Source organism: Numenius arquata, chromosome 3, assembly GCF_964106895.1.
Source record: "Numenius arquata chromosome 3, bNumArq3.hap1.1, whole genome shotgun sequence".
Taxonomy (NCBI): Eukaryota; Metazoa; Chordata; class Aves; order Charadriiformes; family Scolopacidae; genus Numenius; species Numenius arquata.
In genome coordinates this window covers 46,331,943-46,358,274 of record NC_133578.1, presented here as the reverse complement: position 1 = coordinate 46,358,274, position 26,332 = coordinate 46,331,943, and the positions used below count along the sequence as shown (strand labels likewise).

The following is a 26,332-nucleotide window of genomic DNA, read 5'->3' as shown; positions in this document are numbered from 1 at the left end:
CGAATGTAGGTGCTTTGCACATCTCTGACCTTTTTCTTTAAATCTGTGTAAGTCCTGCAAGGTCATTGGGGCAGAAACTTCCTTTTTAGTTTTGTTTTGGAAAAGTGTATGTCTTTGAAGTCACAGAATCACAGAATCACACAGGTTGGAAGGGACCTTTTAAGATCATCTAGTCCAACCAATGAAAAAAAAAAAAAAAAAAAACAAAAAAAAAACCACAACACAAAAAAACAAAAACAAAACCACCACACACGCAACCCACACATACACCACCACACCACCCAACACTAATCCATATTCGCAAGCACTATGTCAACTCCTCTCTTGAATACCTCCAGGGATGGTGCCTCAACCACCTCCCTGGGCAGCCCATTCCAATGCCTGACAACCCTTTCAGTAAAGAAATATTTCCTAATATCTAACCTGAACTTCCCCTGGCGTAACTTGAGGCCATTGCCTCTTGTCCTATCATCTGTAACTTGGGAGAAGAGACCGACCCCCGCCTCTCTACAGCCTCCTTTCAGGGAGTTGTAGAGAGCAATAAGGTCTCCCCTCAGCCTCCTCTTCCCCAGGCTGAACAGCCCCAGCTCCCTCAGCCTCTCTTCGTAAGACTTGTGCTCCAGACCCCTCACCAGCTTCGTTGCCCTTCTCTGGACCTGCTCCAGCACCTCAATAAAGTCCTGGCACCTAGGCACAATTTCTTACTAAAACAATGGAGACCCCTGATTTCTTCTGTCTGAGACAAAGGCTTCTCCTACTTAAAATTATAGCACCAGATATTTTAAATAAGGAGGAAAAAAGTACTCTTTTTTTTGGCCATTTTCTATTATTCTTTAGCCACTTATGCTCATACAGTAAAGGTAATTTTTTACTACCAAACCATAGGATTTTTTTCCTCTCAACACAAACCTTACTCAGTTGGTTCAGTGAGACAATTTTTTTCCTCACCAACATCTCTGTGTGCCCTCACTTAAGTCACAGGTCAGAAGCAGACTCCACCGGGAGGGATATTGCCAGGTCAGGCTGCATGATCCTAAGTCAGATCTCTCTAGCTTGGGCTGCTTGTCTGTCTGTCTGTGGAATGTCTCGAATGAATGGAGAGTAAATGGGGTATTTAACAAATACTCTCTTGTTTTTGCAATCCCTCTGAAGTTATTTGGTGGTAATAAATGGTAGTGACAGTAGTATAACTAGCTATTTGTGTATATTTTATTGTTTGTGTAAATATATATGTGCTATGTCTGTCACTGCAGAAGTAATCTCTGTATCTGAGCGAAACAGAGAGAAACGCCTTATTTCAGTCCCTGTAAAAATCTGTTGCTGTTTTTCTTTTTTTTTTTTTTTTTTCCACTGTACTGTATTCTTCTCATGTATGTGGGCTCTGCAAAACTTACATATTCACTGGTGGTAGTTATGCATGTACTTGTGTGATATGTTCAGTTAATGCCATTTTGCTAAAATATTGTGATACTTTTTAGTATGTTTTCCAAGAAATTATTCTCATATGGAAGAGCTACAGAGAATCTCACATATTACAGTGTTTGCTGTTTCTGGAAAATTCTTCATTGTATATTCATCTTGTCCTTGTGCCCCTTGTGCGAGTGAGACTTTTGACATAATCACTTTTTATAGTTACCAAAAATTTGTAGTCAGCCATGTTATTCTAAAAGCCATTTTAGAGGGTAGATGGATAGCAGCCCGTTACTTGGTCTGTGTGCACAGTAGACATTCTTATTTTTCTGGAAGTGAAACCTGCAAAAAACATGGAAAACTGGTTCAGGAGTAGAAAAGTTAAAAATGCTGTTTACTGCGGGAAGGAAAGAGAAAAGTTCTAAACTTTTTTGTGTTATTAGTTATAACCAACTGTTGTGTTCTGGGCAGTCCTGTCTCGTCAGTACTCGCTTCAGGAGTACTAGTTATGGGGCACTGCGGGTAACCTGATGGGATTTTATCTCTTGATTTTTCTATGGAAGCTCTAAGTAACTGTACAGAAATCATGGGACTTTTTCTGTGCAGACTTTATGCAAGAGATGGGAGGAGAGGAAGTAGAGAGGTGACAGAAATAACTGATGAGTAACCTTAACAGATAGGGCTGAAATGGGGTGAGTCGTCTGGCATTCCCCTCAGCTAGCTGTGCTGTTTTTTCCTTAGTCACGTGATTTATTTTTGGAGCAATCTTACAGAAGTAGATATATGGCTTGGTATTGGAAACGTTTTTTAACTGTGGCTTGGCCTTTTCATGAAAATTGCTTTCAGTCATCCCTTATTTGAACTTTCTTTTGGACATCCCCTGTGGGCATTTCCCTAGTCCATAAAAGGTGGTGAAGCACCTATTCTGCTAATACACTGCTGCCCTCTCCCTCCCATGTATTAAAATAATAGTCATAAGCATTATATCAGCCAGTGGATTTAAAGCTGTCTTGGAGAGTAGAAGAATGCACAAAGAGAGTCCCAGGAAATTGCAGTATTGGTTGGTAAGTTATTTAGAGAGAAGATAGGGAAGAGGGGTCATATTTACATGACCGTGGATGGGAAGTGAAGACAATGTATCTTTGCTTTATATGATTTTACTGCTGTGCTGAGAGGGGTTTTACGGGCCATATAAAATTTGTCAGGACTAGATTCTGACATAGGGAAAGCTTATGGGGCTTTGCATCTATGTTTATAATTTTCTCTTATCTGGAATATATGACATGGATTGTTGCATGTTTTGGAGATGGAGAAATAATGTGCAAAAAGGGTTTGGCTTTTTTTTCCCCTCCACACAGAGTAACATCTGGAATTAATGATTTTATTTAGAAAGTCTTACTGTTTTTGTTGAGATGTGTGTTTCCTCATAATTTAGTCCCTGCCTGCATGACTTTGGAGGGAACCGATTCTGTAGGAGTAATAAATAATCGACTAAGTTTGATCTTTTTTTTTTTTTTTTTTTTAATTGAGCATGTATGTATGTGAATATAGTTACATATTTTTCATGAAGATTATATGAACAGGTTTATTTTTACAGTATTTGCTTGATTCTTTGATGAAAGATCTAAGCCCTGTGACTATCTTTTTAAAGAAGGACCCATGATCACAATTGCAGTTTCCATGCTGGAAACATGGAGTTGAAATAAACAAACGTTGCTTGGTTCTGTTGTTCCTTGAATAATTAACCGTTATGAGGTAGTATGGTATTTGGGAATAACATTGTGAATCCCTCTTCCGTAGGTGTAATGAAGCAGTGTTAAGTTTCTGTCAAGGAGGAGTTGCTGTATCAGTGTTCCCAAAACCCAAGTTGTGTATCTCGAGTGCTTTAGTCTGTATTGGCTTAATTGAAATCTGGAGTGTGTTGTTTGTGTAAACTGCTTTTCCCTTCTCAAAATGTTATGTATTGCAAAAGTCTTTGACAGAGTTGCTGTGTATTTTTTATCTGCTGATGATCAGCATGTTGAGACGTAATGAAAATGCTCAGAGAAGAGTACTATTTGAAATTCATCATAGGTGAGAATGCCCGTGTAAATCTTTACACAGTCTGCTGTGTATCATTGATGTGAGTCTAGGATAAACTTTCAGCTTCATTAGATTTCTGTGTGCCTTAGAGAGCAGAGCAGGGCCAAACATATTTCCTTGTGTGGTAAACAAAAGAGTGTTTCATAATGCTAGCAATGGAGACCAGACATAATTACAGCCTCTTGCTCAGGCAAAAAAAAAATCAGTCTGTAACCTGTGGTTCTGCACTGGTTTCTTTTAGGTTTTGCTCCTAACTTGCATGCAGTTTGGATTCCAGTTTTGAGACTCACGGAAGTAGCGTTGCGTGCTGCCTGCCATGGTTGCTTTGCTTTTTGCTTTTTTTCCTTTTTTTTCTTTTTCCTTTTTTCTTTTCCTTTTTTCTCTTTGTTTTTCCTTTCCTCTTTGTTTTTCCTTTCCTCTTTGTTTTTCCTTTCCTCTTTGTTTTTCCTTTCCTCTTTGTTTTTCCTTTCCTCTTTGTTTTTCCTTTCCTCTTTGTTTTTCCTTTCCTCTTTGTTTTTCCTTTCCTCTTTGTTTTTCCTTTCCTCTTTGTTTTTCCTTTCCTCTTTGTTTTTCCTTTCCTCTTTGTTTTTCCTTTCCTCTTTGTTTTTCCTTTCCTCTTTGTTTTTCCTTTCCTCTTTGTTTTTCCTTTCCTCTTTGTTTTTCCTTTCCTCTTTGTTTTTCCTTTCCTCTTTGTTTTTCCTTTCCTCTTTGTTTTTCCTTTCCTCTTTGTTTTTCCTTTCCTCTTTGTTTTTCCTTTCCTCTTTGTTTTTCCTTTCCTCTTTGTTTTTCCTTTCCTCTTTGTTTTTCCTTTCCTCTTTGTTTTTCCTTTCCTCTTTGTTTTTTCTCTCTTTCCCCCTCTTCTCCCCCCTCCCCCCGCCCTCTGTGAAGTTTATCCATGAATTTCTTCAAAACTGCAAGCTCTGCAAAACTTTACTTTTCAGAGAGAGTCACAGACATGTCCTGTAAACTTCACCCACAAGTAGAAGTCTACAGGGAAGAAGAGTGGATAAAATCCAAAATGAGAATTCTGTGTTCTGTCTGTGTATCTATAAAGCCAAGAAACTGCAGCAGGTGGTGGAGATGATGTCATTGCTGATGTTTTTACACAGAAGAGGCTATGGAGATTGGGGACTCTCAGCTCTTTGGGCACAATTCCTGGACCTATTATGGCATAGAACCTCCTCACATCAGATTAGTGAAGTTACCTGGATGGAATGATGCTTTCCCTTCCTCCTAGACCTCTGTCTCTTCAAAAACATCTCCCATACTTTCAAACGCAAAAAACCCAACCATGACAGAGATTTTTTGAAAGTAATAACTTTGCTCTGTTTGCTATCCAGTATGATCCTACATAATGCTGGAGTTCAGCTGTTCTTTTTCTTTATGGTTTATTTTTAATATGAATCATAACTCTGACAACATCTTTCTATTTAACCTGAAGTAACATGATGTAGGTGTCAGCGGTGGGGAACACAGGGGAATTTGTGACTTCAGCTTCTACAGTGAGTGATGGAAGTGTCTAATGAAGCATTGTAGTTACAGTTCAAATTTATTTCTCAAGTGTTTCATTCCCGCTTCAGCCTTTTGAGGATGTGGGCTATTCTACTATTTCTCTCACTAATTTCTCCTCATTAATACACTTTACTGGTGGAAGAATTTTCCCGAGAGTCCAGCATGAGTTTTATTTCTTCAGCCTAAGTAATTTCTATCATGGTGTTTATGGAACTGTGTTAATTGTCTTGGCTTTACACTGTGGGTAGGACTAACAATGTTTCCTGAAGCTCTTCTTAAGGTCGTGCTGGCTCTGCACCCTTGGTCGGGAGCATAGCCCCGCACACCCAGGCCTGCTCAGGGTGGTCAGTGGCTGACGTTTGTGTTCCTCGGGGCTCCTCTGGACCTCTAGCTTGGCAGTGGAGGCAGTACTTGGAAGGTGACATGGATTTTTATGACTGTTGTGCTTGCTAAGCAGCCGTGTTGTAGATGATCTTGGAGATAGTAAACATGTTGCCTGTAGCTACATGTTGAATTGCCCAAAGCCACAAAGAAATCTCCCGTTACCTTATTGCCATAGGCTTGTGCATCGCACCATGCTGGGGAACTGTCTCATCAGACGTACGGGAGGAAGCCTGGCTGTGTGGTCGCCTGGCCTGGCTGCGTGTGAAAACATGGGTCTCTGCTCCTGGACACCTCTGCTGCTGAAGCTCTGTGCAGGGGCTGAGCGTTGAATGCCAAGCCTGTTGGCAGTGCTGATTTTATGGACAGTAGGGTGCAAACATGAAATGAAAATGAGGAACGTGAAGAACCACTGGGGGATTTTCATGGTCTGGTGAACATGGGATTTGTTTTTGAATAGGTAACCGGTATTTCCAAAAAGTCTGCCAATGAAAGTGAGGGGTTTTTTACCCTTCGAAAGGAGATGCTGACTCTGTCATAGGCTTTTGTTACCCCCTCAGTTTTGTTACTTAAATGTTTCCTAAATTATAGAAGCCACGTAATATCCATCACGTATATGCTATTGACTTTTGCAGTTCTGTCCCCAATTAGAAATGAATCATGGTTGTATTATATTTTAACATGACATTTCAGTTACTTGACACACTGTGGAAAAAAATGTTCCTTTAAACTACTGTACTTATGCAGGAAAGAAGCAAAAGTGATTTTAAAGTTAGTAATCTGTGCTGAAGTCAGCTTGCATGCAATCTTTTCATTTGTTAAATGAAAAGTCCAAGCTGTCTTCTGCACCAGATGAGTTAAACTGGCTACTGAGATAGAGCATTACTTAAGCTATTTTTAGCTAGTTTAAGCAGAACCAATGCAAGTTTTTATGTAGGTGAAACCTTAGGTCAGAAGGTCGTTGATTCATATAATGAAGATTATTCTGTATTTCCTCTTAAAAGATAAGTCATGGACTGGATTCTGAAGTCATGATATAAAATGCCTTGCAGTGTCTGCAAGAGGTTCCTATGCTGTTGCTTCCCACACTTGAGAGTGGAAAGCTCATGGTCTTGAATAAGAGTGAGGATAAGAGAGTGAGCAAGAGCGCTTTGACATACTACTGTTGTACTACTGACACATTACTGGTATATTTAATTTAACATTATCTGCATTTCACTTAAAAGTATGGCTCAAAAGCTGAAGGAGGGTCTGATGTTATTCCCCTTGTTTCCAGCCTCAAGAAACAGCTTCAAGGTCCCACATCTTCAAAAGCAAGTCTTTTAAGAAATCCAAAATTTGTGGAATCTGCAAACAAGTAATTGATAGCCAAGGCTTTTCCTGCAGAGGTGAGTAATGTATGATGTGCTGTTTACTTTCTTGTAAAGGAAATAAATTATATATTAAAGTTTCAAAGAATTCACATTTCTGGAATTCTCCCTGGACTAAGTATAAATGTTACCTTGGATTATTTCCTTCCTTTGTACAGTAATGTTCCCTGCTCTTGTCAGGGAGTGGGGTGCTGTAGTAGGTAATTGGACTGGTATAATGATGTGCTTTTATGACTGCTATTCAAGCAGGTTCCAGAATAAGGCAATGTCTGTGGAGGCTCTCCGAGGAGCATGTGAGCGATGTGCGCACACTGGGTGACTGATGTCTCTGGAATTCAGTTTCCAAATGAGGAAGAGTGTGACCCTCAGTCACTGAGGCATGAAGGCTTTCTCTGCATTAATTTGAAAAAAATCACAAGAGTGGCCATCTCTTTATTTACTTTAATTTTTCCAGTTGCGCTATACTCTGTCTAATCCTTAATCCTTCAGTCTCATCACTCACAGAAGCAATAGAGATCGTCCCCGAACACACAGACTGCAGGGACTCAGCTGCCTCTGACATTGCTGCCTACTCCTTACTGCTGTTTTCTGTCACTCTCTTCCCCGGCTGTGTAGAATTGAGCATACTTACCTCTTCTCCATGGGGTACCTGTGGTGGAATTAAATCTTGGGAAAGCTCCTTTTTGCAAGTTGTCCCGGGGCAGGGGTTTCAGTTCTCTGTACTGGTTTAGCCTGGTTAATGTTCAACCCCTGTTATTCATGTTAATAAACAGTCTCTTGTCGCATGCGTGGTTTACCTCCAAGTAAGAGAATGCCATTGTCTCTTCATCTGAAGTGTGGTCGCTGTTTTCACTTAGAGGTGTTTGCACCACTTCCCAGTTGGTGGGAAGATGGATCTCTTTCTCCCTCCTCTTCTCTCCCGTATACCTCAGACACCTTAGGATCCCTCTGAGGGCTTAAGAAGGAGGTGAGAGATTTGAATGTGGAAGGAATGTGACCATTTCCTGAGCTAAGGTGCAGACTTTGCAGATAAACAGTAAAATACCTCACTTTTTCAGCATTACTGCTATCAGCATAGGAGTGGTAGTTATATATGTATTTCTTTAACATGTTCTTCTGTCTGTCCTTCTGGAGGTTGGTTCCAAAGTTCTTAGGATTTAGTTGTTTTCACACTAGGCTTCCTTCCAACAATACTATTTCTGCTGCTTAGTGAAGGACTGCCTGAAGACCCTCTTGATCAGGTTCAGTGTAAAAAGCCAGGAGAGAATCGGTACTTTGGGGATGGAAATAGAAAAAAAAAATATTTGCCACTTTGCTCTGGATTTGAATTATCGCAGCCCAGAGCTGGAAGTCTCAGATTCACAACGGTGATGTCGGTGTGCATACCTACCAGAGGTGCCAAGAGCTTTACCATATGTCTTGTGAACAGGTCAGAGGTGACATTGAGTCTGAGTAAGTTTTCCTTTTGCCCCAACGTGTAACAGATTTTGTTCAAATACAGAAACTAACAGTGCATGCCAATGTAATTTAACACCTCTTTGGCCAGCGTTTATACGTGAATCAAAATATCCAGAAGAAAGCAAAATTCACATGGATTCAAACCATCAAGGTAAAAAGCTTTCAAGAAAAACCAAAAAAAAACCTGAGGAACTAAAATTCTACAAGCGCTTCTACTGGGTTCCCCCCAACACATTCCTCAAACCAATACATTCATGGCTATGATACCTCCATGTCGATCTCTAAGTCTGCCTGGGATAATTTTCACTAGGTTTCTGGGTGCAATTTTCCAAGAAGGAGCCCCCTGATAGTATCACATAGCTCCTTTTGTTGATGTGAGCACCAGGCAGACCCACCATCCTTCTTTGCCGGTGGTACGTTTTGATTGTTGGTTGCTTGATCCTTACCTGTGGGATGGGAGCAACAGGAGTTGCACGGCGTGAAGTAATGACTCCAAGTAGTTTCAATTTAATAAGAACCCATTTGTATTTTAACTTACAGCATGGGCTTTAAAAAGCAGAGTTTGGGAAAAGATAGAACTAAACATTGTCTGTTCCCTTGCCAACACTGCAGTACTTGAAATGTACCTTAGTACTGTGAAACTCTATTAATATGAAGAAAAATAAACCAGCTGTTTCAGAGCCAAACCCTGGTGGCTGCTGCTTCTGATAAATTCTCCCTGATGTTGCTGAATGAAAGTGAGCAAGTTGGCACTGGGGACAGGGGAGGGAGAAGAAAAGCCTTTTGTTAAGAAGAGATAAAGTTCCTTTGTGTATTAATGAGAAAATCTTGCTTTTAAACAGTTTCTCCTCAGAAAATAATAGCTCTTTGTACAGACTGCAGGTTCCTTTCAGACCATAATATCTTATCAGTTAAAGGAAAGTTATGTGTCAAGAGAAATGAGGGGAGGGGAAAGGCTCCGGATTGGTTACTACGTAGTGTTTATTGTTTGTCTAGCAATGAATCATCTACTTGTTGTAAGAAAAAAAAAAAGAAAGGGCCATAACTGGGTGTTGTGTTGGTTAGATAAGTTTTCATTAGTACGTGGCAGTCATTTGGGGGGGTGTGTTGTTTAGACCTGGCTTGCAAAACGTGTCCTTTGCCAGTAGGCAGGTCTGGATGCAGTGCCTAAAAGCTTTCTATGAAAAATGAATGATTGACTTAAAGGTATGCTTGAATGATGATGTCCCTTTGTCCTTGTATCCTTCAGTTCACCTCAGTAAAGCATACTCTGTTACAGTGAATTTATTTTTAACAAGCTCCACCAAAACAGTGACAAAAAGGAAAAGCAGATTTGAAGATGGAGAAGCTCCTGGCTCTCTCCCTCCCTGCTAAGCATGTTTGTAGCCGGGCTATGCCCCGGATGCAGCTTCTCGTGAAGAAAGGACAGCCAGCTGTTGGTTGATTTCTGCAGTACCTGCACGTTCAGGGAACTGAGGGCTGTTCAGAAAACCATGCAGGGACCCGAGGACCACAGGACTCCCCCTGTCTCTTTAGTGCTACCTCAAACTTCAATGCTTTTGAGCTCTGGTTTGATCTTCCCTGCGTTACAGTTCAATTTAATTCAGGGCTAAGCAGATACACATCCTGATCATGCACACTTCCGTACGTAGCCAAAGGGCTGGAGTGTTACAAAAGCCTTTTGATGGTTGTTTTCTTTTTAAGCTACTTACCCTAGATATTGAATATTCAATACTTTATTTGTAAACAAGCTGTCATAATGATAGAATTTGTGTTTCCCATGTGAATATCTATTTTATTATATTTCTTCTATATTTTATATGTGTAAAATATATTTATTGTTTATTTCTATTTCACTTTATTTTTCTTTGCTTTTTAAAATTATCATTTATCTTTGTTGTGTTGTGATCAAATGACTATTAGTGTAGAACAGAGAGCTTTTTAGATGCTCCGAATCTTCCCAATCTCTAGAACCTATTTTTCTGGTAATTTAAAAACTGGAGACCAGATCTGGGAAATTGGAGTAATTTTAACAATACAATATTATTTCCTAGTTACTAGAGCATTGATGGGTGAAACTCCCCTCCCCTCCAGTTGACAGTGAAGTTAGCGTGTATAGGTGTTGGTAGTGAGGCTTTACATGCGATGCAAAGCATTCCATAAACTAGATTTTGAACTTAAAGGAATTAATGGTAGTTTGAATGAACTGAGTATCTTTTTGTTAATCTAACCTAGCCAAGAACGTGTTGGTGTTGGGAATATGTGTTTGAGCAATCCCAGGAGGAGCGCTTGTAGAATTTTAGTTCCTCAGTTTTTTTTATTTTTCTCGAAAGCTTTTTTCCCTTGATGGTTTGACTACATGTGCGTTTTGAACCGTGTATAAATGCTAGCCAAAGAGGCGTTAAATTACATTGGCATGTACTGCTGGCTGTATTGTGAGCAGAGAAATGCTCACGGTGTTGTGTGCAAGCTGAGCGTAATAAAGAATACAATTCACCTTTTTTACTTAGAATTGGTCTGTATAATAACTTCTGTCTTTTAAGTCATGTTAACATATGGTCTCACAAGGGTTGATTGGCTTACAGCAGGCCCTGGACTGTTTCCTTGAGCATGTAGCATGCAGTGATGGTAGAAAGTACATTTTCTCATCAGCTTACGCTATCTGTGTATAATCGAGAGCTTCCAGCCACTTAGAGATGATATATGAGGATTTGAAGAAATTTGTAGCTCTTTAGCTTCTTAAAGAGGTTTGTTATTTTCCTTCGAAATTCACCTGCTTGTTTGTAATTGTGCTTGTGGTCAGGGCTAGCAATCCACTTAAAATCTCATTGTGTACTCAGTTTATATTGAGACTCATTTTGAGCTGACAAACTGTTCTTTAGGCTTGTTTGTGCATACTGTGTATATAAATATATGCATATTTAATCTTACATGAAATCAGGTGGTTTTATGTACTCTATCTTTCAGTAAGTGCTAAGTTCAGCAATAACATGTTAGTATTTTAATAATGGGCAAAGCATGTCGGTGGTTACAGTTCTGGCAGACACACTAGAAAGCTAGAAATGCCAAAGGAATTTGGGTCCTGCTGGGGCCAGTGGCGTTACAGTTGGCTCTACACGGTGAAAAATGTTGTGTGCATTTGTGGAGTGGGGGTGTTTGTGTCACTCCGGTTTCCATGGAGTGATCCTTGTGAAATAAGATCCTGTATTGCTATTACTAGGCACTTATATGGGTGTATTACGAAATCTATCCATCTATTGATCTTATAATACATTATATTTAAGATACATATTAACTGTAATTTCAACATAACTATAATCCTTTTATGGTTAATTTTGGCAGTAAGCATAGCCATATAATTATGTTAATATTATTATGTGGGAGATCTTAGCATAAAATACTTGCCAAATTAAAAGGGTTTTTCATCATATCACTCTTGCTTTCTCTCTGATATTTTTATGTACACTTACATGTTTTCCTGAGCACTGATCCAGCAAATTGTGTTGCCTTCCATGGGACTGTTTTAAGATTGTTTTAAGATAACTGTTTCAATTAATACTTTTAAGATTTATAATGATGTAATGATCTTGTATGTATGGCTCAGGCTCATCAAGAAAACCAGAAAACATTTCCTAAGCAATTAATTGCTAATGACCTCCAAATTTAAAAGGCGTATGGATTTGTGAGAAAGGAGACCTAGAATTTCTTTTTGCTAGCACTGTATTTTTTCAGTTGTGACCAACACATGATGATATGGTATACAGACAACTGTGTGTAAACCAGGCTATGCAGGCTGTAGGACCAAGGAGCGTAGTCTGTTGCTGTGCCTAGAGTGGATTAATAGCTTGTAGCTGCTGTGAACTCCAAGGAAGAGGGATTTATGGAATGCCCAAACAATGTTGGGTTAGGTATGGACCTAGGCTCATGCTATAAAACCTCATTTGACTGTTAGCCTTGTGTGTGAAATGCGTCTGGGAGGATTCCCAAGGGAGACTACGTGAACTGATCTAGTGGCAGTAAAGAAGTCTTTTTAGGAACCCCTCAGAAATGGGTGGGTGTTGACATGGACATGGGTGACACAGTGTACTGTTCTGGGGAGGAGGAGGCTGATAAAAGAAATGTGGATGGCAGCCCATCTGTGACACCAGAAGCCTGGGAAGGTCAGACCCTCTTCTCTAGACAAAAGATGCACAAAGTAAATAGCGACTTCCACCAGATTAGTAAAATGTACTCTAATTAACACAGCTGTACAAGCTATGCATTCGTATTTCATTGCTGAGCTTAGGTAGCCAAACATGGAATCTATGTGCATAACAACAGCAAAGGCATGAAAGGGGAGGATGAATAAAGACTTACTGGAGCATACAGAGATATAGAAGAAACAACTGTAATTAGCAGACATTACACAAGTGGTACATAAGCATCCTGACTGAACACAGACCTCTCTGGAGCTGAGAGAAGCTGTAAAATTGACATCCTTTGATGGCATGTTGCTGCCCTAGAGGGAGCTGTCGGAGGTAGGAGGAATTTTGGCAGAAATCTCTAAGTTCCTACTAATTTAAAAATAAAAAATACACAAGGCAAAAACCTCTAATAGGATGTTTAATGTTCATGGCAGCCAAGCTGCGTCACAGATAGTAGATGATGTTTCAGAAAGTTATCTTAGTGAAGACATGGCTACCCTATTTGTTTACCTTATAAGGACGGACTTAATCATGCCAGAATTTGATCTGTAGTTATAAAATTTATTTTAAAGTTAACGTTCAAACCAGTAAGGTTTCTAAAAAGCTGTAGCTTCTGTTCATTACAGCTAATAAATAAATAAAAAAAAAGGCACAAAATCAATGTGATCCTGTGTGGCCCCCTCTGCATATTTTTCCAGGAAAACCAATGACTGCTATTTATCTGGTATACCTGCAATTTTATAAACATAGTTCATTACCTGCAATTTTATAAACTTAGCCCACTTGAAGAGAACCCAAAATTCCTGAGGGTAAATTGAAGTTAGAATTATCTTCTCTGACCCAAAAATCAGAAATGAAATGCTGCCATCATTGGAGTGTATAATTTGAGTGTGATTAACTTGATAAGTCATGTGGGGAAAGGAACCTCAAAGTAAATCTTGATGCATTTGGCTAATTGGCTTCAAAGCAAGGGAGGGGGGGGGGCGGGGAAGAACTACCATTGGAGACAGAAAGAATTTATAGGAAGGTAAAATTTAAATAAAGAAGAGATAGTTGAAGAAATCTGTTGTAAGGAGTGCTGAAGACTTCTGGTACACAAAGAAAGGTTCAAGAAACAAAGCTGGACTACAGACATCACCCTGTAAATAGGTAAGAGGGGGAGTTGTTAGCTGATTTTATGCAGTGTCCCCATCTATTGTCATTAATGAGATTTAAAAAATACCATTGGAAAACATGCCTACAACTCTGTAAGTAGTTGAAGGATCATGTTGATGACTCCTTTGCATAGCCTGTGTTGTTTTCTCTTCTGGTGAAGGTCTTTGTCACTTAATGTTTTCTGTAGGAGCTTAAGAACAGCTGTGAATCAAAACTTCCAGGCCCGTTAGCTCGTATCCATGTAATAAACAAGTTTTTAACAACATTGGCTTTCTTATTTTGAATCACGGAATCACGGAATCAGGGAATTGTCAGAGTTGGAAGGGACCTCTAGAGATCATCCAGTCCAACTCCCCTGCCAAAGCAGGGTTGCCCAGAGCACATCACTCAGGACTGCATCCAGGCGGGGCTTGAAGATCTCCAGAGAAGGGGACTCCACCACCTCCCTGGGCAGCCTGTTCCAGGGCTCTGGCACCCTCACCGGAAAGAAGTTCTTCCTCATATTTGAATGGAACTTCCCATGTTCCAGCTTGAGCCCGTTGCCCCTCGTCCTATCGCTGGGAACCACTGAAAAGAGTCCGGCTCCATCCTCCTTCAACCCACCCTTTAGATACTTGTAAACACAGATAAGGTCTCCCCTCAGCCTTCTCTTCTCCAGGCTAAAGAGCCCCAGCTCTCTCAGCCTTTCCTCATCAGGGAGATGTTCCGATCCCTCAATCATCTTAGTTGCCCTACGCTGGACTCTCTCCAGTAGTTCCCTATCCCTCTTGAACTGGGGAGCCCAGAACTGGACGCAGTATTCCAGTTGTGTCCTCACCAGTGCAGAGGAGAGGGGGAGAATGACCTCCCTCGACCTACTGGCCACACTCTTCCCTATGCAGCCCAGGATTCCATTGGCCCTCTTGGCCACAAGGGCACATTGCTGGCTCATGGAAAGTTTACTATCTACCACGACCCCCAGATCCTTCTCCTCAGAACTGCTTTCCAGCAGGTCCACCCCTAACCTCTATTGGTGCCTGGGGTTCTTCCTCCCCAGGTGCAGGACCCTACATTTGCCCTTGTTGAACCTCATTAGGTTCTACTCTGCCCAGCTCTCCAGCCTGTCCAGGTCTCGCTGGATGGTGGCACAGCCCTCTGGAGTGTCGGCCAGCCCTCCCAGTTTGGTATCATCAGCGAACTTGCTGAGGATACACTCTGTCCCCTCGTCCAGTTCGTTGATGAATATGTTGAACAAGACTGGGCCAAGTATTGACCCCTGAGGGACACCGCTGGTTACAGGCCTCCAACTTGACCCTGCTCCATTAATCACAACCCTCTGAGTTCTGTCACACAGCCAGTTCTCAATCCGCCCCACTGCCCATACTTCCTTAATTTCCTAATGAGGATGTTATGGGAGACAGTGTCAAAAGCCTTGCTGAAGTCAAGGTAGATGACATCTGCTGCTCTCCCCTCCTCCAGCCATCCAGTTATAACGTCATAGAAGGCTATCAGATTGGTCGAGCATGATTTACCCTTGGTAAATCCGTGTTGACCACTTCCAATAACTTCTTGATCTTCAGTGTGTTTGGAGATGACATCCAGAATGAGTTGCTCCATTATTTTCATTTTCCCAGGGACAGAGGTGAGACTAATTGGCCTGTAGTTCCCTGGGTCCTCCTTCTTGCTCTTTTTGAAGACTGGTGTGATATTTGCCTTCCTCCAGTCCTCAGGCACTTCTCCTGTTTTCCATGACCTTTTAAAAGATGATGGAGAGTGGCCCAGCAATATCATCTGCCAGCTCTCTCAGCACTTGTGGGTGCATCCCGTCAGGGCCCATGGACTTATGGATGTCTAGTTTGGCCAAGTGGTCTCTAACCAGGTCCTCCCCAATGTAGGGAAGGTCTTCCTCTCTCTAGACCTTCCCCCTTGTCTCCAGGGTCTGGGATTCATGAGGGGCAGCTTTGGCAGTGAAGACCAAAGCAAAGAAGGCATTCAGCAACTCCGCCTTCGCTGTGTCTTCCACCATCAAGGCACCCACCTCATTCATCAGTGGGCCTACATTTTCCCTAGCCTTCCTTTTTTTATTGATATACTGAAAAAAATCTCTTCTTGTTATCTTTAACTGTGGTAGCCAAGTTAAATTCTGCTTGAAGATCATCTGTTTTAAGCCAATCTCTTATTTTTCTCTGATCCTTGCTCCCGGTATAATTTATGCACGATATGTTTTCAAGATCCATCACAGACATGGAAGCTTTTGAGATCTTGCAGTTCTTGCGCTGTCTGCAGCTGTGAGAAAAGCCTGGAGACATTCCAGCCGTTTTTTTTGGTTTCTTGTGGATTGCTGACCAGAGTAAACCATAGGCTGGTTGAAATGGCTTTGTGGATTGAATGTTGCAACACGGGGTTGTCTGCTCAGCTGGAGGGGGAGATCTAAAAATAACTTTTGGATTAAGGTTTAATCTTTTCCTACCTAACTTGCAAGTGTAGCTTAAAAAGTGGAGAAAAAGTTGCTGTATGAGTAATTTAAGTTTAAAAATGTGAAAACATTTTCAGTGTGCTAATGTTCTGCCTTTGTACCACCATCCCTGGGAAATTTAACAAAAACAAACAAAACTCACCCGGGAGTTCTCAGGTGCATCTCAGATGCAGTTAAAATGATAAAAGTTAGACTATAAATTCACAGGAAAAAAACAAAACCAACACAACCAAACCAAAAATCACCCCCCAAAAACCTTCATGGTCAAGATTCTTCCTCCCAGATAGAAAGAAGGTGGGAGTAAAGGAAAAGAACAGCCATACTATTGGAGCGGTAGTGCCAAAATGTATTTCTCTTAATAAAGATTTTCCACTGCTCTTGTCAGCAACGGTAAGTGGAATATTTCATCCGCAGGAAGACTCATTAACAACACACTTTACTGTAAAAAGTAAAAAATGCTCAAGTTTTGCACAAATTTCCCATAACTGTCTTTTAGCCTTCATCTTCAAAAACAATGTCTGCAGTCCCTGTCATGAAGTGCTGGAAGCAGTATTCAGAGGAAGAGACAATAGTTGGCTGAATATGAAAAAAGAGCCAAAGAAAATCTAAGAAAATGTTTGAGGCAGAGGAAATGCACCAGCAGATGTTGTTGCTGTAGTGTGGCTGTTAGACACGCTACAGCTTTGGCGTGTGACTCTGATAACTTCTTAAAAATAGGAGTGTTTACTTTTGCAGCTAAAGCCCAATATTTCCAGCTCGAAGTCTGTTCCCCCTCACTCCATCCGAAGGTATCTGCTCCTTGCAAAACTGCACGCCGTCTTACTTTAATGCTGCAGTTAATAATTTGCATGTGTCTGGTTTTCATACTGCTTTCATTTATTCTGGATCTTTGTTGCAGAGCTGGTAGGAACAGGTCAGCAGAAAAGTGTGTGTGTGTTGGGGAGAGGTTTTTCTAATAATCTGATCACAATTTTATTTAACTCTTGTCAAAATATAAATGGCCAGCAAGTTACACAGTTCTCTCTATTTGGGACGTGGATGTCTTTTTGTACTGAGCTCTGCCTGGAGAAGACCCTGTTGTGGTGGCCTTGCTATGCATTTGTTAAAACATCTTGATTTGGTTTCTCAAAAAGGAAAACATCTTTTCTTCAGAACCAATGACAGACCTGGGATTCTGTGCAGAGCACTCTCTGCAGGAGGGGGATGTTGCTCAGTAGTGGTGTCACTAGCCTGGCTACCAAAATGGCTGGTGTGTACCACTCCTGCGGCATGGACACCCCTCTCTCCCTGGTATTAAAAGAGAAGGCTGGAATCAGAAACTCTAAAAACTAAGCCTTGATTACACAAATCTTTTTACGTGCTTTGTTTAGATTACATTTTGTTGGGGATCATCAAGGGTCTTCCATTTTTGTCAAAAAATAACTACAATAGCGTGTGTCTGTTTTGGGGAAGCTGAGTTGGAGATGCTGAGGGAAAGAAAGCGTCTTTCAAGCAGCTAAGCCTGTGATTCAGTATCCAAATTTATTATTTGTCGGCAGGAACTTAAAAATTAATATCAAGAGTTGTATAGTATGTGCTTTTGGGGCAAGTGATCTTTTTTAGGGATTAATAAGGTATTAAACTGAGTTACATCTCTTAGATTCTCTATTTGTATGCAAGTTTCTGCCCTAAGAGGATTTCTGAATTACCTTGTTTGTACCCTTGTCATACATAGAGTTGTTTAAAAACAAACACCCATGGAGAGTTACTTGATAAAAGCTGTGGTTAAGTGTGAGGTTGTCCTTATAAACTACTTGTGTTTTAATATTCACTGAATGTACAGTGTGACAGAATATTTGTATGGAATATATTACTATACTGTATGTCCATTAAATGCTAAAATATGACAAAGCGAGTAGCTTTTACCACACAGAGAACAACTTCAGCTTTTTGTCCTGGTTAACCGTAAATCATTCCGTAGTTAGTTTATAAAAGTACTCTCTTACTTTGCAAGCACATTGCTCTTGGTTTGCAGAGAGCATCTAACGTGTGAATGTAAGAAGTAGGACTTTCATTTCATACAAATTTTGGGGTTTAAGTATGAAAAATATGATTCACTGTGCTTATCTTTCTGTCTTTAGCCTGTCAGCAGTATTGTTAACTTGCAGGAGTTAACACATCTTCATTTTGATGCAAAGAAATGTCTTTTATTTTATTTTTTCCCCCTTTCTCTCCTTTTTTTTAAAAAAAATAGATTCTCAGAGCTATTGTTTAGAAACTGTTTTGAAGTGTAGTAAATTGACTTAATGTGGCTTGGCCTCCATTTCATTGCCAGCCAGCTTGGGATAGTTGTTCTTGGAACTGATGCCAGAATCCTTAAACACAAATTTGGAAAGTCTGGTATTTGATGAGAGCTGATGTGTGGGATGCAGACATTCAGCTGTTCAGTTGAAAAACCGAAGTAACCTCGCTGAGTGTGACATTAAGTCCTCTGGACTGTTTCAGGCACACTTTTAAATTCAAATACACTTTGGCTGTAGCCCTGAAAAGAGCTGAGTGCTATTTCACTTGTAAGCTTTGCCTGAAGAATGCCAGCATTCAGTAGAAGCTGCTTGTTGAGATCTTTTAACTGTAAGTTGCATGTATGTGAGTATGCTCAATTTTTCGTATGTTTTTGCGTTGCGTGTTTGTTGCACTGAAAAGGCATTGCATGATTTTGGTATAATACTGCTTTTTTGGTCTTTAAAATTTTCTGAAAGTGCATCTCTATTATGCAAGGCTTTGCGTAAAAACAGCTGGCATATTGAAACGTGATTCCCTTTCTCTGGCAATCTGATGATTGAGTCAATCTATCTCGTTGCAAGTACTGGCTGAGGCAAACCAGCCTTGGGCTGAGCGTATAACCATGGGCAGGGTAGTTCTGTAAGGTAATAGCATTAGCTGTGGCAAGATTAATTCTAAGTAATGAAACATCAAGCAAATTGATTTTTCTGTGTGGATGAGTGGTTAATTTGATAGTGTCGGAGAAGAGATCTCTCACTGTTCATGATGTTAGCTGCTATGGAGTGGAGAAAACCGTATGAATTGCATTGTGAAAGGCTGCAGAAAGGCAGTGGTACACCTCTCCAGTCGCTCTTCTGTGCTCAGATACTTGGACAGTGTGGCTGCTGCAGCGTGGCCATTATTCCGTTCACTCTTTCTGTATGAGCCTGTGTGCTTCCTCATACCCGGTTTATGGTATTTTCTTGATACCTCCCTTTCTTTTAAATTATGCTGATGCTTATACTGGCCCCCTTCCTCTGTGTGTGTGTATATATATAGACATTTTTTTTCAATTTTTTTTATCCCTTCCTTCTGGAGAAGGGACGGAGGGTGTGGTAAATAGAGGATACAAGAAAACAGAAGGGCAAATTAGTTTAAAAATACTCTGACTTAACTCTGTACTTTAAAAACAACCTTGAAGTTTATTCTCATGACTCTACCACACTAGCACTAAAGTTGTTCCTAGGAGTTACCGTCTAGAGATTGATAATTGGCTTGCAGGTTAGTGATCCAAGGTAAGCTTTCTTCCAATCAGCTGTTAATTCCTGAGCAATGTTCTATGTTGACAGCCTTTTTCTTTTTTAATTTTTTTTCAGTTGCTTTTAGCAAGTGGTTTTATGTTTACTACAAACAAGACTTTGGTTTTTGGAGTGTGTGTGTATGTGTACATATGCACATATATATTTGTGTACATATGTTCACACGTGTATATATATTTGTAAATGTTTACACACACACATGCTTAAATAGATCTTTATATACATAAAAATAATAATGCAAATGAAAAAATGTGATACTTGCTGTACCTCAGTGGGACATACGTAGATTATACAAAATGCTTTGAACACTTGAGCATCTGGTAAATGCCAAGAACAGTCCCTCAAAATGGGCTTTCAGTCATTTTAAGTTTTGTTGTTCCAGGCAGAGATTTGGTCTGCTAGTGAAATTCAGACCTGCGAAGAAAAGGGAATTGGTGTTTGGATCTGTTATTCTTGGGGATCCGTTTCTGTTGTTGAGATGTAGCTAGTATGCCTTTTAGGAGCAACATATGCAATGAGCAGTTTGACATTCACTCGGGGGGAAGGCGGAGAATCTCCTTTCTGCTTCCGAGCACAAAGGACTGCTTTGTTTGCTCCCAACATCTGGACAGTCAGTGATCTCATTTCAGAGTGCTTATTCCTATCCAGTTCTATTATCATAATCAGCTTTATTAGACAGTGAGGGAGGAAAGGTAATGACTTAACTCAGTCTAATCCATCAAAGTGCTGGATTTAGATATAAATAGGGTATTTCTGGATCCTGAGGAGGAGCAAAGCTGTGTTTGTGAATGAATTAGATCTCTATCCTCAGAATGTTACAGATTTAAAAACCTGAAAAAAATACATGGTTTGTTTCAGTAAGAGCTTTGCCTGATGTGTATTTGGCTAGTTACCTTTTGAGGCTTTAGTCTTTGTTTCCTTTGAATCTCATAGCAATGCTTTGTTTGTAAAGTGTTTTCCCTTTAAGTATATATGGAGTTTGTATACCATATTTCTGTGTTGTTTATGAGTTTGAATGAGGTGCTGCTGCAAGACTCAGTCTTGTTTCTCTTCAGGCTAAACTCACATCTGACTTCAGTAATTTCTTTCCAGCAAAGACACTCCTGTTGTGTTACACGAAAGCAGCAAACAATGACTTTTCATGTACATGGAAAGTGAAAAAACCCAATGACTGCGTTTAGTGTTACCTACGTCTTTAATAAAGGTTTTGTGTATTGTTGGTGACATTTGTCGTTTGGTTTTGCACAAGCCAGTAGCAAAATAATGGAATTTGTCATGGAATTAAATCTATTTTTGTTTTATGTTTCGTGTTGCCCCCCTGAAATCTAGGCTTAAGCATTAGTAAAGAAGATGAGAACCCTATCTGTAATATGAGGGCTTCCTGACAGATTTACTGTTCTGTTCTTTACTTTTTGTGATTGTCTTTGCTTGTTTGTTTGTCTGTTTCACCATTTACAGGAGATCTCAAAGTAGCTTATAGAAGAAACACAGTATGTATGCATATTTTTAGAACATCTGTTAGCAGTTTGCAAAGTCAAAGCTAATCATTAAAATACAGCTTCTACTAAATGTGCAGTTTCATTGCATGAAATCACTTGACGAATTTAGGCATCCCCCAAGTTGTCACAGAAAAAAATTTTTCTGTGTCACAGAAAAAAGGTTTTCCCCATGGATTAAAAGTCATCTTCCATTTGCTTTAAGGTTGATAGCATTTGTAAGCGATATGTGGTTATTGATCATTATTAATGCTAATAGAGCAGTGTATTTGTGGGAACACTAATACATTTTTAAAATGAAGAATCTTGATCCTGTGAAGCACTATAAACAACTCATTCCTGACGTATACCTGGGGAAAATAAGTGAACAGAGCACCTGCAAGATTGCATAAGGAAAGGGGTCACTAAGCCTTGCTTTTTCTTTTTTCCTGAGAAGTGACTGGAGCATGAGTGTTTTTCATTCAGCAGTTGATGCACTTGAACCTGGAATGGGCATGGTCATGTCTTTTGCTGACCTCGCATCTTGGTAGTTGTATCTTTCCTGTTGGGTCAGGCTGTAGAATATCTTTCTCTTGGTAGAAGCACCAAGAAGAGCTGGAAGATAAGGATGGGGAGCAGACACCCCCCCACCCCCTCCCCCGCCATAATCCAGGAGGAAGTAGTTAATGATCTGCTTCTGCACCTAGACATGCATAAGTCTGTGGGGCTGGATGGGATTCACCCAAGGGTACTCAGGGAGCTGGCAAGAGAGCTCACCAAGCCCCTCTCCATCATCTGTCAACAATCCTGGTCAACAGGAGAGGTGCCAGATGACTGGAGAGTGGCCAATGTGACGCCCATCTACAAGAAGGGCCGGAAGGAGGATCCGGGGAACTACAGGCCTGTCAGCCTGACCTCGGTACCAGGAAAGATCATGGAGAGGATCATCCTGAGTGAGCTCTCATGGCAAGTGCTGAGGGATCAGGGCCAGCCAGCATGGGTTTAGGAGAGGGAGGTCCTGCCTGACCAACTTGATCTCTTTCTATGACCATGTGACCTGCCTTCTCGATGTGGGGAAGGCTGTGGACGTTGTCTGTCTGGACTTTGGTAAGGCCTTTGGCACCTTCCCCCACAGCGTTCTCCTGGAGAAACTGGTGAATCATGGCATAGACAAGTGTACTCTTCACTGGGTGAAAAACTGGCTGGATGGCCGTGCCCAGAGAGTTGTGATTAATGGGGTGAAATCTTGTTGGCGGCCGGTCACCAGTGGTGTCCCTCAGGGCTCAGTTTTGGGGCCAGTCTTGTTTAGTATCTTTATTGATGATCTGGATAAGGGGATTGAGTGCACCCTCAGTAAGTTTGCAGATGACACCAAACTAGGTGGGAGTGTTGATCTGCTTGAGGGTCGGAAGGCTCTACAGAAGGATCTGGACAGGTTGGATCAATGGGATGGGGATCAAGGCCAATGAGATGAGGTTTAATAAGGCCATGTGCTGGATCCTGCATTTCGGTCACAACAACCCCAGGCAACGCTACAGGCTTGGGGCAGAGTGGCTGGAAAGCTGCCCGGCAGAAAAGGACCCTGGGAGTGTTGGTGGACAGCCGGCTGAACATGAGCCAGCAGTGTGCCCAGGTGGCCAAGAAGGCCAACAGCATCCTGGCCTGTGTCAGGAACAGCGTGGGGAGTAGGACTCGGGAGGTGATGGTCCCCCTGTCCTGGGCACTGGTGAGGCCCCACCTCGAGGGCTGTGTCCAGTTTTGGGCTCCTCACCACAAAAAAGACATTGAGGGGCTGGAGCGTGTCCAGAGGAGAGCCACCAAGCTGGTGAGGGGTCTGGAGAACAAGTCTTATGAGGAGAGGCTGAGGGAACTGGGCATGTTTAGTTTGGAGAAGAGGAGGCTGAGGGGAGACCTCATTGCCCCCTACAGCTCCCTGAAAGGAGGGTGTAGAGAGGTGGGTGTTGGCCCCTTCTCCCAAGGGAATAACGACAGGACCAGAGGAAATGGTCTGAAGTTGTGGCAGGGGAGGTTTAGATTAGATATTAGGAAGAATTACTTTACTGAGAGGGTGGTCAGACACTGGCACAGCCTGCCCAGGGAGGTGGTGGAGTCGCCATCCCTGGATGTATTTAAGGAATGTGTAGATGTGGCAGTTCAGGGCATGTTCTGGTGCCCGGGATTGTGGGGTTCTTTTTGTGTGTGTGTATGGTTGGAGTCGGTGATCTCAGAGGTCCTTTCCAGCCATGACGATTCTGTGATTCTGTGAGAAATGGGCATGGCTTTCAGCTTCCGTGGTCAGAGGTTAGGCCTCAATTAATCTTTCAGCTAAATTGCTGTGGTATTCTGCGCCTTACTGCTTTTGGAGATTGAATAAAGAAATTTTTCCTGAATTTAACTGACATTTTAGCTCACGGTAACCCAAAGGATAGATATTGCATGGAAATAAAGCAAATTTGAGAGTAAAGAAGAAAGTGCGATATAAATGGAAAATCTATTAAAGCCTTTGTCAGATTCTAACTATATTATATTGTTGCGTCATAGTTACATCATTGCTCATCTGGCTACTTATTAAGTTAAGTGCTGTTTTCTGAATATAAACTTGCTAGTACGATTCATCCTTTCCTGCTCTTAGGTCAGCAGGAATTTAAAAGATACCAAGTGCTTACCTCTGGGAAGTAACGTTTGCAACACTGTCAACTGTATTTCACAATCAGAAATTAAAATCTGAACAGTCGTAGTTGCTTGTGATTTTTGAAGTGGCTTTTCTTAGGTCTCTGGAACTGCTGATATGAGTAAGAATCACAGGTTACATTGGGAAGAATATGATCTTAGTATATCTGTTATTTAGATGGTAACACTTCTGGTGCATGTGAAGCTGTAAAGGTAGGTGTCAAGATGAAGTTTATGTATATGTGTGTATATATATATGCCCATGAAGTTTAACCAGATATGCGTTATCATAAGCTGATGGAATGCACATGATAACGTTGTAATTGAGAGAAATGGGTGAAAACTAAATGCATTTCTTTATAGGGTTATTCATTTTGGTTTTAAGTATGTAAATACTTTTCTAGATACAGACTTGAGTTTGGCCAGATCTCTAGTAGAAAGCTGATCTAAAGAAATGGAGGGGAGAATCCACCTACTTTTTTCCTAATATATTTTATTTGCTTTTGTTTTAGCTTGCAAATATGCCTGCCATAGGAAATGTGAAGAAAAGGTAAGCATATTTATTTGCCTCCCTTCTTGCTGTTGATCCACACATATTTGAAGTTGAGAACACAAAAGCTTTATCAACTAATTAAGAATAAGATGATTATTAAAATCATATGCAGAACTGGAAGAAAATCTGAAGCTACAAAAAAGAAAGGAAGCAAAAGTTAGCTTGTGTTGATTTGGGCTGTTGCATTCAGTGGCATTGTAACAGCTGCAGAAAGATTATAACATTTGATACCAGGCAGCATAAACACACTAGATGGTGCGGATGGATAGCAGTGTGAAAACTGGGTGAGCTGTAAAAGAAAGTTACCCAAAAACCCAACAAAAAAAAGTGCCAAAAGCCCAAACTCTGCTATCTTGGAATTGTCTGTGAAAAGAAAATCAACCAACCAACCAAAAAAACCTCCAAAATCCAAAAAGTTAACATAGTGGTTGTCTGGATATAAAATCTTAAGAGATACATCCATTTTTGTCAGGTTACTGTTTGCAGTTTAGCCCTGAAGGGGTGGGTGTGGAGCTACAGGGAAGAATTAATGGAAATTAAGGATCCACGAATTCAGAACAGATGCCAGGAAGCAGTATTTCACACAGGGAGTAATGGATATGTGAACAGGTCTCCCAGGCAAGTTTGTTCAGATGAAAAGCAGTGAGGTTACTCCGGACTGAAGGGATCTAATTGTGTTTTGAGAGACAGAGCTCTGAGTGGGCTGTGACGTGAAGGGGCTGGTCCATCAGTCTGCTCTCAAGATGTCTCTCAACTCTGGTAGCCTGTGTGAACTCTCTGACCTATCTGTGAAACTGTCTACTGCATCCCCACCAGTGCAACATCAGAGATCTTGGTGTGCACAGGGGTCTGTAGAAGCATTTGATTTCAGTGTAGCCTCTCAGGACAGCTGTTTTGCCTGTGTACTTATCAGTGGACCCCTTCTGCATCCATCCGCATGGTGTGCATTGGCGGTGCTGAGCTAGGACAGGGCTATTGCTCTGACCTCAGAAACTTCGTACATGTTAATAGAAAGACATGTGGTTGTGTCTGTAATGTGACTTTTCTAGTTTTCTGACTGTACATACTCAGTGAGGTGTTGTCCTGCTGATATACGTGCGTGCTGGTCCGGGAGGCCTGACGAACCATGCTTCCCTGCATGTTGAGCCTAAAAAATGCCCTGCTTGAACGGTACCGGGGTATTTTTAACTTGCTGGACCATAGTGATGCCTCTTCTGATCATGGGGAGCCCTCATAAACTTGTCACTGACCTTGCATAGATTAAGCTATTGTAATATATTTGGGTTTGCAGCAGACTTGTTTAGAACTAAAGCCAACCTTTCAAATTGTTATGTTATACCAGCATATAATACTATTCCAATTTGCTATACAAATATATTTTTTTTGTGCTTTAGTCATCTGTGCTTTTTTTCTTTAAAGTGATGTGGGGCAGAAAACCACTCTAGAGGAAAGTGTTTGCTATTCCTGTATGTACTGTATTTTAGAACTGTCTCTATAAGGCGTTTTTGTTTTCACTTTGAAAAACATTGCAAGAAGGAATTCTTGAGAGAATTCTGTTTTGCTGTACAAATCCCAGTTCATACAGGTAATTACAAAGTTGTATTGCCTCAGTCCATGCGTGTTTAACTCAGAAATGTTTCTGTATAGCTACTTGTTCAGATGCATGTCTCTAATTAGTGTTCGCTAAGCTAAGTTCGCTAAGTTTCTGAAGCTACAGCACGTCTAGTGCCCGAGGGCTTTGCTCTGGATTTTGCACTGGGAACTTGAGTTCCCTTTGTTTTGTAGCTTTGTCTCAGGGCATGTCTCTCTGTGTATGATGTACGAATACTTGTTTGTCCCACCACAAGGCTTTCACTTAGCTCTCTGTCTTGAGATACCATTTTTTCCATCTTTTACTTTTACTCTGTCGGTTAGATATGAGGTATAGAGCTGGGGTATTGAAAGGCATCATCTCACGACTCTAGCCAAACCTTGAAGTCTGGCAACTTGAAAATTAGTTTCTATCTCCTGTCCTTTGGGAAGACTGAAAGTGGGACAGGGGACCTCTTGACCATATTTTCTTGACCT

At 41.0% G+C, this 26,332-nt stretch overlaps 1 protein-coding gene across 1 annotated transcript in view; it reads left to right on the top strand.

Annotated features, from left to right (window-relative positions):
- TNS3 (tensin 3) overlaps nucleotides 1–26,332 on the top strand; it is a 263,074-nt gene that overhangs the window by 72,875 nt on the left and 163,867 nt on the right. The window contains exons 2-3 of the mRNA XM_074145629.1: nucleotides 6,662–6,773; nucleotides 24,225–24,262. Of these exons, the coding sequence (XP_074001730.1) occupies nucleotides 6,662–6,773; nucleotides 24,225–24,262 (150 nt within the window). The remainder of the gene's footprint in view (nucleotides 1–6,661; nucleotides 6,774–24,224; nucleotides 24,263–26,332) is intronic.